Source organism: Protopterus annectens, chromosome 6.part1, assembly GCF_019279795.1.
Source record: "Protopterus annectens isolate FY-2018-M chromosome 6.part1, PAN1.0, whole genome shotgun sequence".
NCBI classification, from domain to species: Eukaryota; Metazoa; Chordata; order Ceratodontiformes; family Protopteridae; genus Protopterus; species Protopterus annectens.
Window position 1 is genome coordinate 402605675 of NC_056738.1, and position 17068 is coordinate 402622742.

The window sequence follows — 17068 nt, forward strand, 5'->3', positions numbered from 1 at the left end:
AGGCTTTGTAGAGCTTTTCTAAAAGGAATTTTTCTCCTTAAGCCTCCTGTCAGGAGTCCTCCTCCTCAATGGGACCTAAATCTAGTGCTGACATCCTTAATTCTTCCTCCCTTCGAGCCAGCTGTTTCATGTTCCCTGAAGTTTCTTTCATGGAAAACACTCTTCCTTGTTGCTATTACCTCGGCCAGGAGAGTGTCAGAACTTCATGCTCTCTCTGTTCGTCCCCCTTACTTGGTCTTCCACAAGGACAGGGTATCCTTGAGAACTAATCCATCCTTTTTGCCTAAGGTGGCCTCGAAAGCTAATTTGAACCAATCTATTGATCTCCCTGTATTTTTCCCTAATTACTCCAACAGATCGGAACAAAAATTACATTATCTTGATGTTCACCGCCAACTCAGATATTTGGGCAGAACAAAACAATTCAGGAAATCCAATCAGCTCTTTCTTTCTTATGCTGAAAATAAGAAAGGCCTTCCTGTCTCCAAAGTGACCTTATCTAGATGGATTTCTTCCACCATCTCCGAAATCTATCCGCTCAGGGGCAAACAGCTGTGCTCAAAACCAAAAGCGCATTCCACCAGAAGTTTAGCCACTTCCACAGCTTTTCAGGCTAGACTCCCCTTAGACACTATTTGTGCAGCAGCCACTTGGGCCACTCCTCATACCTTTGTTTCTCATTACAAATTGGATTTGGCTTCCAGGGATAGAGCCAGTTTTGGCTCTACAGTTCTCAAGAGTCTGTTCCATTGAGCCACCCAGGATAGAGGTGCTAGGGCTGTCCCATCAAGCAAGAATGAAGGCGAGATTGACAACTTAACATTGAGAAGTTATGTACCTACCATAACGTTCCATGTTAGTTGCCTTCTCTCGCCTTCTTTCTTGCGACCCTCCCTCCTGCCCCCCGGCCTGGACAGACCTTTTTCTCCCTATCTGGAAGATTGCTTCTTAAGACCAGCTAGTTCTGGTCATTTTTTATAGCCATCCTTTAGGCCTTTTTGCCTTTCTTTCCTTCTGGGAAGGTTTTTATGCTAGGTGTTATTACCTATAGGTACCAAATGAGATCTGGGTACTTACCGCCTTGCATCATGGGATATGGGGCTGCCTCGAGCTGGTAAAAGTGACTCTCGAGCTTAGCAGTGCGAGTCGGAGCCAAGGATCGCTCGAACCCATCAAGCAAGAAAGAAGGCGAGAGAAGACAACTAACATGGAACGTTATGGTAGGTACATAACATCTCATTTGTCCACAGAGAAACCCTGTCAGGATGGAAAATGATAAAAGGTTCCACAGCCATGAGTGCCTGTAATTCTGAGACTCGTCTTGCAGAGGTTATTGCTAGGAGCACAGCTGTTTTCCAGGATAAGAATTTTATATCAGCTGTAGAGGCTGGCTCAAAAGGAGGCAGTGTGAGTTTTTCCAAGACATAATTGAGGTCCCATGCAGATATTGGTACTCTCCTTGGAGGTCTTGTGTTTTTGGCCCCTCTGAGGTACTGCCTTAGTAATGGATGAGAAAAAATAGGTGGTTCTGTATTGTAATGAGCTGAAATGGCAGAGGCATGAATCTTAATTGATGAAAAGGATAGGCCTTTGTCCAGCATCTCAGTTAAGTATCGCAAAATCTGAGGAATATTTGGTACAATCGTGTCAATTCCTTGTGCCTGGTTCCAAGCACAGAATCTCTTCCATTTTTCTGCACAAGATTTTCTGGTGCTAGGCATCCTGGCCTCCAAAATAACATCAATCACTGCTTTAGAGAGAAGCGTGTTTTGAATGGTTACATTATCTGCCATGCTGCCAGATTTAAAGGTCCTGAGTTGGCTGTGTAGGATCTGTTTTGTTGAGTCACTAAGTGAGGAATTTGAGGTAATGTCCAGGCTGGGCATTGAGACAAGTTCTTTAGGATTGGGTACCAGTGCTGGCGGGGCCAGTCTGGGGCAATCATTCATTTTTGGCTTCTCTTGTCTGACCTTTAGGAGTACATTAGGGAGGAGAAACAGTGGAGGAAAGGCATATACTGTTAAGTTTTTCCAGCTGAAAGATAGAGCATCGACTTTCCATGCTTGCTTGTGATAAGTCCTTGTGCAGAATCTCTGTAGTTGGTAGTTGTAAGGGGAGGCAAATAGGTCTATGTCCGGGCATCCCCAGTTCCTTGTTATGCTGAAGACTTGTGGATCCAATTTCCACGCATGGGGATCCATTAGGTTTCTGCTTAGTTCGTCTGCTAGAGTATTTATCTTTCCTGGCAGGTATTGTGTTTGCAGATGTACTTGGTAAGTCAATGCTGTGTCCCACAAAGTCATGGCTAGTCTGCAGAGGGGGTAGGAATGTGTGCCTCCCTGCTTATGTACCACATGACTGTAGTATTGTCCGTCTTTATCAATAGATGTCCTGGATGAAGTAGATCCTTGAAGGCTGTCAGGGCATTTTGAACAGCTAGCATCTCTTTTTGCTATGCAGATGCATTTGCTTGCGGACCATGTGCCCTGAATATATCTTCCTGCCATATGGGCTCCCCAGGCATAATCTGATGCATCTGTTGTTAATGTCTGCCTGGCTGTGGGTAAAGTGAAAGGCTTGTCCCTTGTTGTGGTGACAGGCCTTTGCCCATCGAAACTCCTGTTGCAGGCAGGGAATGAGGGTAATTATTGTTTCCAGGCTGTGGAAATGTTGAGTCCAAACACGTTTTAGATACTATTGTAGATTCCTCATATGCAGTCTTGCATATGGAATTAGCAGATTGCAGGATGCCATGAAGCCCAATGCCTGCAGAATTTTTCTTGCAGATAACTGGGTCTTTTTTGCCAACATTTTGAAATAAGTAGTCAGTTGTCTTTGTCTGGCGTGAGATAAGCCATCTGGGCAGCTGTATTTAAGCTTGCACCCACCCAGGAATATTATCTCTCGAGAGGGTACTAGTTTTGATTTCTTTTCATTTACTGTGTACCCTAGGCATGCTAGTAATATTTTGACAAACGCCAGATGCTGTAGTAGAATGCCCTTGTTCTCTGCTTGAATAAGGCAGCAGTCCAAGTAAGGATATATTTGTATTCCTCCGTCTGCAAAATACAATTACTGGTGCCAGGCATTTTGTGAAGACCCTGGGCACAGTAGATAAGCCAAAGGGCAGTGCAGAGAATTGGTAGTGGATTCAGCCAGCTATAAATCTGAGGTATCTTCTGCATGACTGTGATTGGGACATGCAGGTATGCCTCTTTTAGGTCTAAAGTCACAAGCCAAGCCTTCTTGCCCAGCATTGGCAGAAGCTGCTGCAGAGACAACATTTTGAATTTTGGAATATCCAGAAATGTGTTTAGAATAGACAGGTCCAGTATTGGTCTCCAGGCTTTGTCCTTTCTGTGCACCAAGAACAGTCTTGAGTAAAATCCTTGTCCCTGCTCTTGCTGTGGTTACTCGCTGAATGGCCCTCATGTCCATGAGGGATGAAACACGTTTCTGTGCCTCTGCCCACTGATTGTGTGGCAGGTCTGGCATACCGTTTGCCCTTGGCAGGGTGTGGAAATGGAACCTGTAGCCTTGTGACACTATACTTAAGACCCATTTGTCCTGGGTGATCATGTGCCAATTTTGTGAAAAAAGTGCTAGTTTTCCCCCTAAAGGAGCTGCCAGAAGATAAGTGCTTGGTGCTGGCAGGGGGAAGTCATTGAGACGGTTTCCTGTATGGCTGTGATTTATCTTCTCCGCTTTTGGAGGTAGAAACACCCCATTGTTTAGACCTGTATGAGCCCTGGGGCTGGGATCTGCCTCTGTGGCCTGTCTGACACTGGAAACGACCAATTCTTTGCAGGCCAGTTCCTGCTAAATCTGGGAGGTTGCACCTGTAAGAAATCCTTGACTGTTTGCATAGATTTAGCTTTGGCCTCCATTTTCTTCAACACCTCTTCTGCTTTAACACCAAACAATGTATCATGCTGTAATGGAGCATAATTTTGCTTTAACATGATCAGGCAGATTCTGTTCCTTTAACCAAGCATGCCTCCTAATGACAGAACCCGTAACAGCGGCCCTGCAGGAGGCCTCCAGAGAATCAAAACCACATTGCAAAGTATGCTTTCCCACTTGTTCAGCTGCATGCAATAAATCTTGCATTTCTTTGTTTTCTGCACATTCTGAATTTGTCAACATTTTCTGTTTAAGTAGTGACATAAGATATTGCTGATATTTAAGCATATGAAGCTGACAATTTAAGGCCCTTACAGACAAGGTAGCAGAAGTGTAAATCTTTTTCCCCCATCTGTCCAGGGCCCTTGAATCCCTATCAGAGGGGATAGGGTTTATTGCAGTGGACGCCTTGACCTCTCTGGTACCCTGAGAGATAGTTTCTGGGTCAGCAGCAGGGTTTTTATAAAGAAATTTATGTGAATCAGGAATCCTGTAGTATCCGTCAAACTTAACAGGAGCTGGTGGTAAAGAGTCAGGAGTCAGACTGGACTCTAAATACATCTACAATGTCTAAAACAGGAGGAATAGCAAGGGGCCTGTGCTGAGGTAGTAAAAGAAAATCTCTGAGCCTTTTCTTAGATTCTGAGTAATCTTGGCTCTCCCAGTGGAAGTGCTCCCTCATAATATGCAGGGTCTCCCCAAAAGAGTAATCCTCAGGAGGGGAGGCTGAAGGGATACATTTTTCAGCATCAGAATCCTCATAGAGAGGGAGAGAGTATCCCTGTTCAGAAGAGGAATCAGAGGAAATGGAAACCTGATCTGAAGATTCAAATTATGTCTCTTGCCTAGGCCTCTTATCAGGAGGGGGATGGTAACCCCTGATCAAAGTAATTAGGTCTTCGGCCATTTTAACCATCTGTTTTTTTTAGGCATGGAGGCCTGTCCAGGGGAATGTTGTACTTGTTTGTCTTTAGAGGTGCTTTTGTCTTTGCCTTTGAAGCTGAAGTCATTTTCACATACAACTGTGTAGGCCTGAAAACACCCTCAGAAGCCGATGCCTGCTCAGCAGTTCCGGACCCATCTGAGGGAATAGTTTCCGAGGGTCCAATACCTTGAGTTTCCAGTGGCCTAGTCGGCTCCACATGGGAGTCAGAAGCGGCCTGTGGCTCTGAGGTAGCAGGCATCAGGGGCTGCGAATGCGCCTTACTGAGAACCGGCGACGGGCCTAGCCGAAGCCTCATCGTCAGTTTTGGACTTCGGATGCCTGTCCTTTTCTTTTTCTTTGCGCTTTTTATAAATTCCGGTAGTCGGCTGTTCCAACTGCATTATATATAGTTAAATCTTCTGCCAAAATAATGAAATGCAAAATCGTACAGACGCTTAAAAGTGTGTTGGTTAAATGTAGCACAAAACCAACAACTAGCAACGTCGTGGTCAGGGCCTAGGCAAGGAATACACTAATAATTAAAATCCTTACGAGGTATTTGCTTCCCACAAGAAATACAATTAACTTTTTCTGACATCGGTCTGGAGCAAGAAAAAAGTTTCCCCAACGGGGTACTTAGTTTTAATGAAGACTTCGGATCTGAAATTTGAACTTGAAAATCTCAGGAGTCGGCTGACTGGCACTTGCGAACTTCTTTTGCTTCGGGCACTGCGCGGCAAGAAAGACTGAAGAAAATGGTGTCGGCTGCATCTTTTATACCCCTGGTGCACTGACGTCAGGGAGGGGGCGACAACCACCGATGCCAGACCAGGACTTTGGAATTCAGGCCAATGACTGCAACAGTGAAACACGAACATCTCCCTGGTCAGCCTCAGTAAGAAGCTGAGATCCCTCACAAAATCCTCCAAAGCTTGTTACGAAAACAAATCGCCACTGATTCTAAAGACAACCACAAAGCTTTCTACAGCTATGTCAAGAATCTCAATGGCAACACTCCGATCTGCTCTGAGTTACAGCACAATGGCACTAAATATACAGAACCAACTGATATTGCCAACATCCTGGCAGATAGGTTCAATGCTAACTTTACCCCCCTCACCCCCTACAGGGCCCAGCTCTATACCAGAAGGCGGCAAAGTTCCTGTAATCACAGCTGCACAGGTAAGAACCACACTCTCCAAAGCCAAGAACACAGCATTCATGGGACCTGACAACATTCCAAGCTGCTTTCTACACGAACTACAATACAGACTGGCACCCCAGCTAAGTACCATGTTCAATCATAGCCTCAACATCAGGCTTTGTGCCCACTGAATGGTGCACAGCAACGATTATCCCACGCCGCAAAGGGGGAGCCACTACGGACCCTGGGAACTACTGTCCTATTAGCCTGACGAGCCTGGTCTGCAAGTCCATGGAATGCATCATCATGGAACTTATAAACAAAGACGATGGTAATCTCCATACTCTGGACCCCACCCAGTTCAGGTTTGTAAAAGGCAGATCATGTCTCCTAAACCTGACAGACTTCTTTGAAGCATTCACCAAAGCCGCGGACGAGGGTAAGGTGGCTCTCGCAGCTTATTTAGATATCACCAAGGCTTTCAACACCATCCCCACTCTGGAATTATAGATAAACTCACTAAACTAGGTGTAAATCCCTGTGTCACAAGATGGGTTGCCAACTGGCTCACTGATGGAACCCATACTGTGAAAGTAGCAGACTCCAAATCCAACTTCAGACCAGTGACAAGTGGAATTCCACAGGGTTCAGTCCTGGGTCCTTTCCTGTTTGGTATCTACTTCTCTTAAGTACAGTAGAACACAGAAGGTCTTTGGTTAACGAAGTTCGCAGATGACTGCAAACTAGGAGCCATAATCAAAACTCCTAACAATGTGGACATCCTACAAAAGGGCCTCACTGAGTCAGATGCCTGGTGTCAAAGCCATGGCCTCAAGCTCAATGCCAAAAATTGCATTGTCATCCCCTTTGGTAAAAGATCTGTACCAATGAACTACCACATAAGCAGTAGTCTACTTAACACCTGAAATGTGATAACAGACCTTGGGACACAGGTGGACAGTAGCCTCTCCTTTGATAATCACATTGACACAGTAGTCAGGAAATCCTTCTACATGGAGCACCTCATCACAAAAGTTTTCTCAACCAGGAAAGAAAAAAAAGAGGTCATTGTCCCCCCCTACTCATCACTCATTAGACCCATTATAGAGTACGACCCCCATCCTTTTGGTATGTACCTCACAAGACATCTACAACTGGAAAGGCCGCAGAAATACCTCACAGAGAGGATTACCGGCCTCAAACACATGCCCTACACAGACCATCTAAAAAAAACCTCAACCTTTACTCTGTTGCATATTGCCTACTCAGAGGCAATCTCTGCCTAACATACAAAGCTATATCAAACCCAGAGCTATTGGACATGCTCCACTTAAAGAAATCCCAATCCCTCAGAGCTACATGCTCTAGGGACCTAAACCTTGTCACCACAATAAACAGAACATGCTGGAGGGATAGATTCCTGTCCCAGAGACTTCCCATACTCTGGAACAAACTACCTATATCAAACAAAGCTCATTAGCACTCGTCAAGAAAAAGCTTGATGATTGGATGGGAAATAGGAAATTCACCCGGGGGATCACAGGAAAATAATTTTCTTGGGTGGCAAAAGCCAGGCTACCTTTTTCGCTAGGCTTTTATAGGCCCAAGGGCCAATAGCTAGCACCTACCTATGAAGTCCCTGGAGATCATTACAAACTACCAAATGCTGACAAAATTGTTCCAAATGCAAGGACCATCTTTAGGAGACTTCTCAAAATGCTCTAAAGACTGAATTTAGCCCACAAGAGAAGGAAACAAATCTCTCTAAAAAGCATGTAGAAAATTCTGGAAGGCTAGGTCAACAGTGCATAAAAATTAGAAATTGACTTATAAAATGCTGCCAAAGTGCTACAAAAGAATAACATCTTTAGAAGACATGCAAAAGTCTCCAAGGTGCAAAGCAGGTTGCCCTCAGTTGGCCGGATTAACAAAGTCTTGGGTCCTGCGTTGATTGCTGTCCCTTCTTCCATGACGTCAGGGGTATAAAACATGCAGCAGACGCCATTACATCAGTTCCTCTTGCCCAGATGTCAGGTGCCCCCTCAATGGCGAGCCAAATATTTAAGCAATTAAAAACACAAACATACCTCCAAACAAAAGCAAATACACCAAAAAGGCTTTTAAGCACAGTAAAGGAAAGTAGAGGTATAGTAAAAGAAAAACAGGGGGTTGGAGGAAGGGTAACCAGGACTGCAACAGTGAATACACTAACATCTACATTTATGGTAAGTGTACACAACTGTACTATGTTCTTTGTGTTTCACTGTTGCAGTCATTACATTTGGGTAGATTCCCACAGCTACGGTTGGGGAGGATGGATTTAAACAGCATTAGGACCAGCTATAAGGCCCTGCAGGACAGCAGTGGCAAAGCCAGCTCTGGATTTAGAGAAGAAAGATAAATGGTAATGTTTGGTGAACGTATGAATTGAGCTCCAGGTAGCAGCTTCTAGCACGTCTCTGGTAGGAACACCTCTGAGAAAGGCTGTAGAAGTAGATGCAGCCCGGGTGGAATGAAATCTGATCCCCTGGGGGACAGTTTTACCATGGTGCATGGAAATGAATACACTGGCTTATCCATTTGGAAATAGTCTGCTTTGAAACAGCCTTTCCCTCTGCAGCAAATGCCACTAGTAGTAGTTCAGATTTTCTTAGAGATTTTGTCCTGTTTAAGTAAAATCTAAGTTGTCTGTGTACATCCAATGAATGCAGAATCCGCTCCCCCTTGTTCTGCAGATTAGGAAAGAAAGTTGGCAAACGAATGGTCTGATTAAGAGCCACACTGGATACCACCTTAGGCATGAAAGATGGATTGGTCCTGAGAGACACCCTGTCCGCATGAAAAATAATGAAAGGCTCCACTGCTATAAGAGCCTGTAATTCGGAAAACCTTCTAGCTGAAGTGACTGCTAAAAGGAAAGCTGTTTTCCAGGAGTGACATTTTAAGTCTGTAGTAGCAGCTGGCTTGAAAGGAGGAAGAGTGAGTTTTTCCAATACAAAATTGAGGTCCCAGGCAGGGGTTGGAGCTCTCCTGGGTGGTCTTAAGATTTTTGTCCCTCTGACATACTGCTTTAGCAGAGGATGAGAGAAGAGGGGAGGGTTTTGTGTTGTAATGAGCTGAAATGGCTGAGGCATGGATTTTTATGGAAGAAAAGGACAGGCCCTTGTGAAGCATGTCGGTTAAGTATTGTAAAATCTGAGGAATATTGGGCACTGTTGTACTCATCCCTTGTGACTGATCCCACGCACAGAATCTTTTCCATTTGTCAGCATAAGATTTTCTAGTACTAGGTCTTCTTGCCTCCAAAATGACATCCATCACAGGTTTGCTGAGGGATGCTAAGGGTGAATTTAGGTGATTAGCCACGCTGCAAGATTCAGAGTTTGGAGCAGTGTGCAGAATTTGGTTGTTCTGCTGAGTAAGGTGTCTTGAGGCAGGTGCCATGGTGGAAGGTGTGAGACACTGCGCAGGAGTGGGTACCAGTGTTGGCGAGGCCAGTCTGGAGCAATCAAAATCATTTTTGGTTTGTCCTGTGTGACTTTTAGTAAAACTTTGGAGAGCAGGGCAGAGGTAGAAAAGCACAGACTGATAGGTTTTTCCAGCTGAATGATACAGCATTCACTTTCCAGGCTTTTTTGTGACAAGTCCTTGTGCAGAATTTGTCCAACTGATAGATGTGGGGTGAGGCAAAAAGATCCATGTCTGGACTCCCCCATTTGTGCATCAACATTTTGAAAATTCGTGGTTCCAGTTTCCATTTGTGTGAGTCCATGAGATTTCCGCTTAGTTCGTCTGCCAGAGTATTCAGCTTTCCCGGCAGGAATTGAGATTGTAGTTGTATTTGATAGGTCAAGACCATGTTCCACAATGCCATGGCTAGTTTGCAAAGGGGGTATGAGTGTGTACCCCCCCTGCTTATGTACCACATAACTGTGGTGTCTGTCTATCATTAATTGTCCTGGATGAAGGTAGTCCTTGAAGGCTGTCAGTGCATTCTGTACAGCTAGCATCTCTTTTTGATTGATATGAAGGTGCATTTGATTTGGGCTCCATTTGCCCTGAATGCACTTCCCAGCCAGATGAGCCCCCCCCAAGCATAGTCTGATGCGTCTGTAGTTAGGGTTTGGGCGGTAGGGTGTGGAGAGAATGGTAGTCCCTTGTTTTGGCGGCAGGCCTCTACCCACCATAGAAACTCTAGTTGCAGGCAAGGTATGATAGGAAACATTGTTTCCAGGCTGTGACAATGTTGACTCCATAAACTTTAAGTACCACTGAAGTTTCCTCATATGCAGTCTTGCATATGGAATTAGAAGAATGAAGGAGGCCATGAACCCAAAGGCTTGCATAATTTGTCTTGCAGATAGCAGGGCTTTTGTGGCCACTTGTTTGAAGTTAACAAATGAATTTGCTTTTCTGGCGTAAGGTAAGCCATCTGGGGCAGTTGTATTCAAGCTTGCACACAGGAATGCAATTTTTTGAGAGGGTACCAGCTGTGATTTCTTTTCGATTATGGTGTACCCTAGACAAGTTAGAACCCTTTTTTTACAAACGCCAGATGTTTTTGAAGAATGTCCTTGTTTTCTGCCTGAATTAGACAATCATCCAGGTATGGATATATCTGAATATTTCTTTGCCTGCAAAATGCAATTACTGGAGCCAGCCACTTTGTGAAGACCCTGGGTGCAGTAGATAAGCCAAAGGGCAGTGCAGAGAATTGATGATGCAAATAGCCTGCTTTGAAGCGGAGGTATCTTCTGCAAGATTTCCTGATTGGGATATGCAGGCAAGCCTCTTAAGTCTAGAGTTACCAACCAGGCATCTTTGCCTAGCATGGGAAGCAACTGTTGAAGAAAAAGCATCTTGAATTTTGGAATGTCCAGAAATGTGTTTACAGTAGATAAGTCCAGAATTAAATGCAATGATTTGTCTTTTCTGGGTACCAGGAAAAGTCTTGAATAGAAACCTTGTCCCTTTTCCTCTTCTGGGACTGGTTGAATAGCTCCCATGTTCATGAGAGACCATACTTGTTTCTGGGCCTCTGCCCACTGATTTGGGGGCAGGTCTGGCCATCCGTTTGGGATTGGCAACGTGTGGAAATGAAATCTGTATCCCTGGGATACTATATTTAAAAGCAATTTGTCTTGGGTTATAAGTTGTCAGTTTTTTGCATGAAGAGCCAGTTTTCCCCCCAAAGGGGCGGCTAAAAGGCAAGTGCTTGGTAAGTGTAGAGGGAAGTCATTAAGACTGCTTACCATAGAGAGGTGCCTTGTTGTTTCCAGATTTGGAGGAGGAGACACCCCACTGTTTTGTTCTAAAAGTCCCTTGTAACTGAAACCTGGATCCTTTGGTATGTCTGGGTTTGACTTGAGTGGCTCTCGAAGGAACTGGAAAGGACCAGTTCTTAGTAGGCCAGTGCCTACTAAATCTTGGAGGTTGCACTTGTAAGAAGTCTAACAGTTTGCATAGATTTAGCTTTATCTTCCATCTTTTTTTAAACTTCTTCAGCCTTATCAAGGAGACAGTACTGTTGTAAAGGAGCACTGAACAATTTTGCTTTAACATGATCAGGCAAGTTTGCTCTTTGAGCCAAGCATGCCTTCTTAGCACAGACCCAGTTACAGCAGCCTTGCAAGAGGTCTCCAAAAAATTAAAGCCACATTGCAAAGTATGTTTTCCAACTTGTTCAGCTGAATGCAATAAATCCTGTAAATCTTTATTTTCCACAGTCAGAAATTAACATCATTTTCTGTTTAAGCAGTCCCATGATATGCTGCTGATATTTAAGCATATGAAATTGACAGTTTAAAGCCCCGATTGCCAAGGTTGCAGAAATGTAAACCTTCTTACCTATCTATCCAGCACCCTGGAATCTCTATCAGAAGGGGCAGGATTTTTGAAAAGGAATTTGTGGGAGTCAGGAACCCCGTATTATCTTGTCTGGCTTACAAGGAGCCGGACGCAGAGAATCAGGAGCCATACTAGATTCTGAAAAAACATCAACGTCTAGAACTAGAGGTACAGCCAAAGGCCTATGCTGACGAAGAAGAAGAAAATCCGTAAGTCTTTTTAGATTCAGAGAAATCCTGACTTTCCCTGTGGAAATTTTCCCATAAGGTATGTAAAGTTTCCCCAAAAGAAAAATCCTCAGGGGGAGAAGCAGAAGGAATGGAATCTTCTGCATCAGAGTCTACATAAGTAGGTATAGACAAATCCTGTTCATTAGAAGAGTCAGAAGAAATAGAATCCTGTTCAGAAGATTCATAATCAATGTCTTGCCTAGGCCTCTTAGAAGGGGGGGGGTTGGCCACAACTAATCAGAGTAATTAAATCTTTAGCCATTTCTGATAATTTGTTTTTTAGGCATAGGGGCCTGCACATGAGGCCCAGGCATCGTTTTTTTAGGCGCAGATTTAGATTTTGGCCTTAGTTTTGAAGATGGCGGTCTAATATACAAATCTGTAGGCCTGAAAACACCCTCAGAAGCCGGTAGCGGCTCCGGATCCATCTAAGGTAGAGACATCCACGGGTTCCATAATTGAAGCATCTCGCGGCATACTGGACTCCGAATGGGTCTCAGCAGAGGCCTGCGAATCAGAAGTAGTGGGTACCAAGGGCTGCGAAAGCACCTCACTGAGTACCGGCGAACTAGCGATTGGCTTAAGTGTAGTCAGTTTTGGTCCTCGACGGCCTTTCTTTCCTTGCGTTTTTTAGGTATTCCGGTAGTCAGATTGCTAACTGACATTTCTGGATAATTAAGGCGTTAGCCAAAATATTTAGAAGCATAAATATACCTTAATAGTGCGTTGATTAAATTTAGCACAAAACCGACAGCAAGGTACGTTGTGGGCAGGGCCTAGGCAAGGAATACAGTATAAATGAAAATCCTTATGAGGTATTTGCTTCCCACAAGTAATGCAATTATTAACTTTTACTGACATCGGTAAGGAGCAAGAAAAAAGTTTCCCCAACGGGGTACTTATCTTTATAGTTGAAGACTTCGGTTCTGAAACTCAAACGAAAATTTCAGGAGTCGGCCGACCAGCACTTGCTAACTGCTTCGGGCACCGCGTGGCAAGAAAGACTGATGCAATGGCGTCGGCTGCATGTTTTATACCCCTAACGACTTGACGTCATGGAAGAAGGGACAGGAACCGACGCAGGAGCCAAGACTTTGTTAATCAGGCTGACTGAGGGCAACCTGCTAGCAGATTACCCAAACGTAATGACTGCAACAGTGAAACACAAAGAACATCCTACCAAAGCTAGGTATTTTAAGGCAACTTACCTGAGGCTGTTGCTGGCTGCCTCCCAGATTAGTCTGTCTTGGAATACTCTGTGTAGGAAGTGGCACACTTGTGGGTGTTGTAGGTGAAATACTTGCAGATGGCACTGGAGCCTCTCCCAATTCTGCCATAAGAGACAGATATTCTTTATCCATTCTAGCTTTGTCCTGTGCAGACTGAGGATCTCCAGGTCTGTAACACAAAGCATGCTCACTGACTTCATAACCATGGTGACAATTACATATTAAAGGAAAAAGTTAGCCATACACTTTCTGCTAAGTACATTACTTATTTTCATTTTAATTAGTAGTACACTGAAGTTATAGTCCAAATATATTTTACTGGAAACCTACTGATCTGATCTTGCTTCATACATTTTAATTTCTGAGGTACAAGATGAGATTGATGTAGGTTGCATGCATATTATACTATAACAGCAGATAGTCTCCAGTCACGAGGTGCCACTTGCTAGGGTAGTTTTTAAACAAGATTCAGCAAGTGCTTCTTACCTTTTGGCAGCTATATCTTTGCAGACTTAACAGTAACATGGTAAAATGAATGGGTAATCCCTTCACTACATTTAAAAAAAAAAAAAAGTAAACTCACCATAACAGTAGATGTTGGATTCATCACTGCTGCAGTAAATCTAGCTATAACAGTTGTATCGTGCTAAGGAATACAAAAAGCCCACCAGCTTCCACAGCTTCAGGACACCTTCCATTGGCCAAAACAGTCGGCTCAGGTTGAGCTGACTTAAGAGTGGTTCAGGTGCAAAGCCATTCACAACTTTTTTGCTAACAGAGAGGCAGGCTAAAGCCTTGAAAAGGACACCTCTAGAAAAAAAATTATAATTACACACACATTAATCAGTCTACAGCATGTCAGATAGAATTTGCTGCCTTATACATCCCAACACAGAATAGGAAAGGGAAATAACAGTAAGTTAAGCTCAAACCTGGAATGAAAGGTTCCAAAACATCCATTAGATCACTACAAAAACTGAAAGGAAGGGAGAGAATGTGGTTGATGAAGAATTAAAATGGACAACATATATGCATAACTATGGTGAGTACATACATTTAAAAATCTAATGTTGGCCTCCTCATTCTTCAACATATGGGACTAAGTCCTCAGGTATGTGACTCTTGGGTGGCCTTCATGGAAGGATATTCCAGAGAACTGCCAATCTGAAAGCTGCTCTGCTTCTAGAAATCAAATCTACTTTGTAATGAGCAACAAAAGTATGAGCATTAGACCAATTGGCTGCTGCAAAAATGCCATCAATGGAAGTTCTAGACCAGAAAGCACAGAAAGTGGTCATGGATTTAGTTGAATGTGCCTTAAGGGGCTTTGACAGGGAGAGGCCTTGTTGAGTATATAACAAAAGAAAGGCCATCAGTAATCCATTTGGTTAGGGTAACTTTAGAAAGTAGCGAAAATGGTCTGTTATCCTGAAAGCCTTAGCACTGTGTAGATAAAAACAGTTGTCTATGTACTTCTAAAAGATGTAACGTACTCTCCTTTATTTGAAAAATTAGGGAAAAAGACAGGCAAGTGACATGTCTGATTGATATCCGATTCAATGACAAGTATGAATTGGTTTGTACAGTGACTCTGTCTTTGTGAAAAACATGTAAGGGGGTTTGGATGATGGATCATGGAGTTCAGAAATTATCCTCACAGAAGTACCCGAAAGGCAGCTTTCCAAAACAAAACTTTTAATTTAGTTTTGGCTGATGGTTCATAATGTTGTTGTGTCAATCCCTGAAGACAGTCAATTCACAAAGAGGTGACGGATCTTTCACTGGAGGACCGAGTAAGAGGGTGCCTTCTAGAAAGGCCAAGCACAATCTGGATGAAGCTAAAGAGGAAGATTATTCTCCTGAATTAAAATTTGATATGGCTGCTAATTGTACTTTGACTGCAGAAAAACTAGCACCCTCCTGAAAAAAAGCTAAAAATTATAGAACTGAAGAAATAGGAGCAGTAAACGGGTCAATTTCCTTCTTAAGGGCTCAGACTGAAAGTCTTTTCATTTACTTCTGTAGATCTTCCTTGTACAAGCTTTCTGTGAATACAGAAGTATATGCTGCATCGGGGAGGAAAGCCTGGACTGTTTTATTACTAATGGAATTGGAGAAACCATGTGGTTAGTTTGGGGCCTGGAATATTTGGATGCTTCATCCCAGAAGGATGTGATGGGTTTGAACTGGGGTCCAGTATCAATGGAGGATAAAGTTGAGACCAAAGGAAGGGAACCGTACTTGGCAAGGCCATAAAGGAGCAATGAGGATAACGGAGTTCCTCAAATCAGCATGCCTTCTGTAAGAATTTTGGAATCAGTGGGAACCGGGGACAGGCATAAAAGAGACTGGAAGGCCAAATGTGGACTAGAGCATCTCTTAGTGATGCCCTCTGAGAAGGGTTAGAGCAAAATACCTGCTGCATTTGTTGTTGTGGAGAGATGCAAACAGATCGCAGCAAGGTTGCCCACAACGAAACAAAATATTCTCAGTCACTGACTGACACCATTCGTGAGGTAACAGAATCGACCTGTTAAGTTTGTCTAATTATGTTGGATTTCCCCAGAATGTGCATTGCCATAAGAAGATGGTTGGAGGAGATCACCCACTACCACACACACATAGCTTCTTGACAAAGGGGGTAAGATTGTGTTTCCCCTTGTTTGATGTACCAAACCACAGACAAGTCTGTTTAAATCGCAACGGTTCCTAGAGGAAGAACATCTTGAAAGGCCTGCAATGCTAACAGAACAGCTCTCATCTCTAGGACACCAATGTGGGAAATGGTCGCTGGGGGGTGCATGTGCCTAGGACAGTCTGTTCCAAGAAATGCCCCCATCACAACTGGGAGGTGTCCATAGTCACAGTGGCCACTGGAGAAGGTAGAATAAAAGGACAGCCCAGGTAAACCTTATCTGACTGAATCCACCAACAAAGATGATTTTTACATACTTGAGAATGTCTGACTGGGAAGGATAGAGGACATTGTAGAACAGATAGAGTTCACTGGAGAACACCCATATAGTAATTTGCCAAAGGAAAGATTAGTTGTGTAAAATCTTAGCATAACATTAGATGCCCTTCTCTTCTCTGTTGCAGTATTCTTTACATGAGGGAGATTGCCTGCCAAGTGACCCAACTTTGGCCAGTAAAACGCACACACTCCTCAGAACTGAGTGTCCTAGGGAGAACGCTTGAGTGATAGGAATGTATGCTAGGTACATCCAAGAAACAACAGATGCAGTGGGGTGGAGGGTGGGACAGAATACAGCAACAGGGAAGAGAACATTAACATTATGGCAAGATCTTACACAACTAATCAGTGCCTTTCTATTCTGCTGAAGTATTCTTTACATGAGGGAGAATGCAAAAGTTCATGAAGAGGAAGGAGGTAGGGGGCAGAGGAGCTTTTCAGGAAGCCGGGGAGAATGGCCCTAGCGAAACCTGCCCTGGATTTGGAAATGTTGGCAGTTTGCAATGCTTGGTGAAAGTATGGATTGATGACCAAGTAGCTACCTCCAGAATGGAACTGGTGTCCAACCCTTTGAAGAAGGTGCCAAACAAGGCAATGGCTCTGGTAGTGTGTGCCCTGAGGAAGAGGCGCTCTTTCCATGGTATTCCTAGCAGAAGGAGATAGATTTAGAAATAGAATTTGAAACAGTTTACAGACAGGAAAAGCCCTAGGGCTCTAGGGTGAAAGGACACAAACAGCTGGTCAGATTTCCTGATGCTCTAGGCTTTGTCAAGATAAAACCTACACTATGTTGAGTGTGTGCAGAGTTCTTTCTGC

General features: G+C 43.8%; 1 protein-coding gene across 2 annotated transcripts in view; it reads right to left on the minus strand.

Annotated features, from left to right (window-relative positions):
* SF1 (splicing factor 1) overlaps positions 1 to 17068 on the minus strand; it is a 1552458-nt gene that overhangs the window by 250306 nt on the left and 1285084 nt on the right. For both annotated transcript variants that reach the window (XM_044075820.1, XM_044075819.1), the window contains exon 10: positions 13258 to 13447. In XM_044075820.1, the coding sequence (XP_043931755.1) occupies positions 13258 to 13447 (190 nt within the window). The remainder of the gene's footprint in view (positions 1 to 13257; positions 13448 to 17068) is intronic.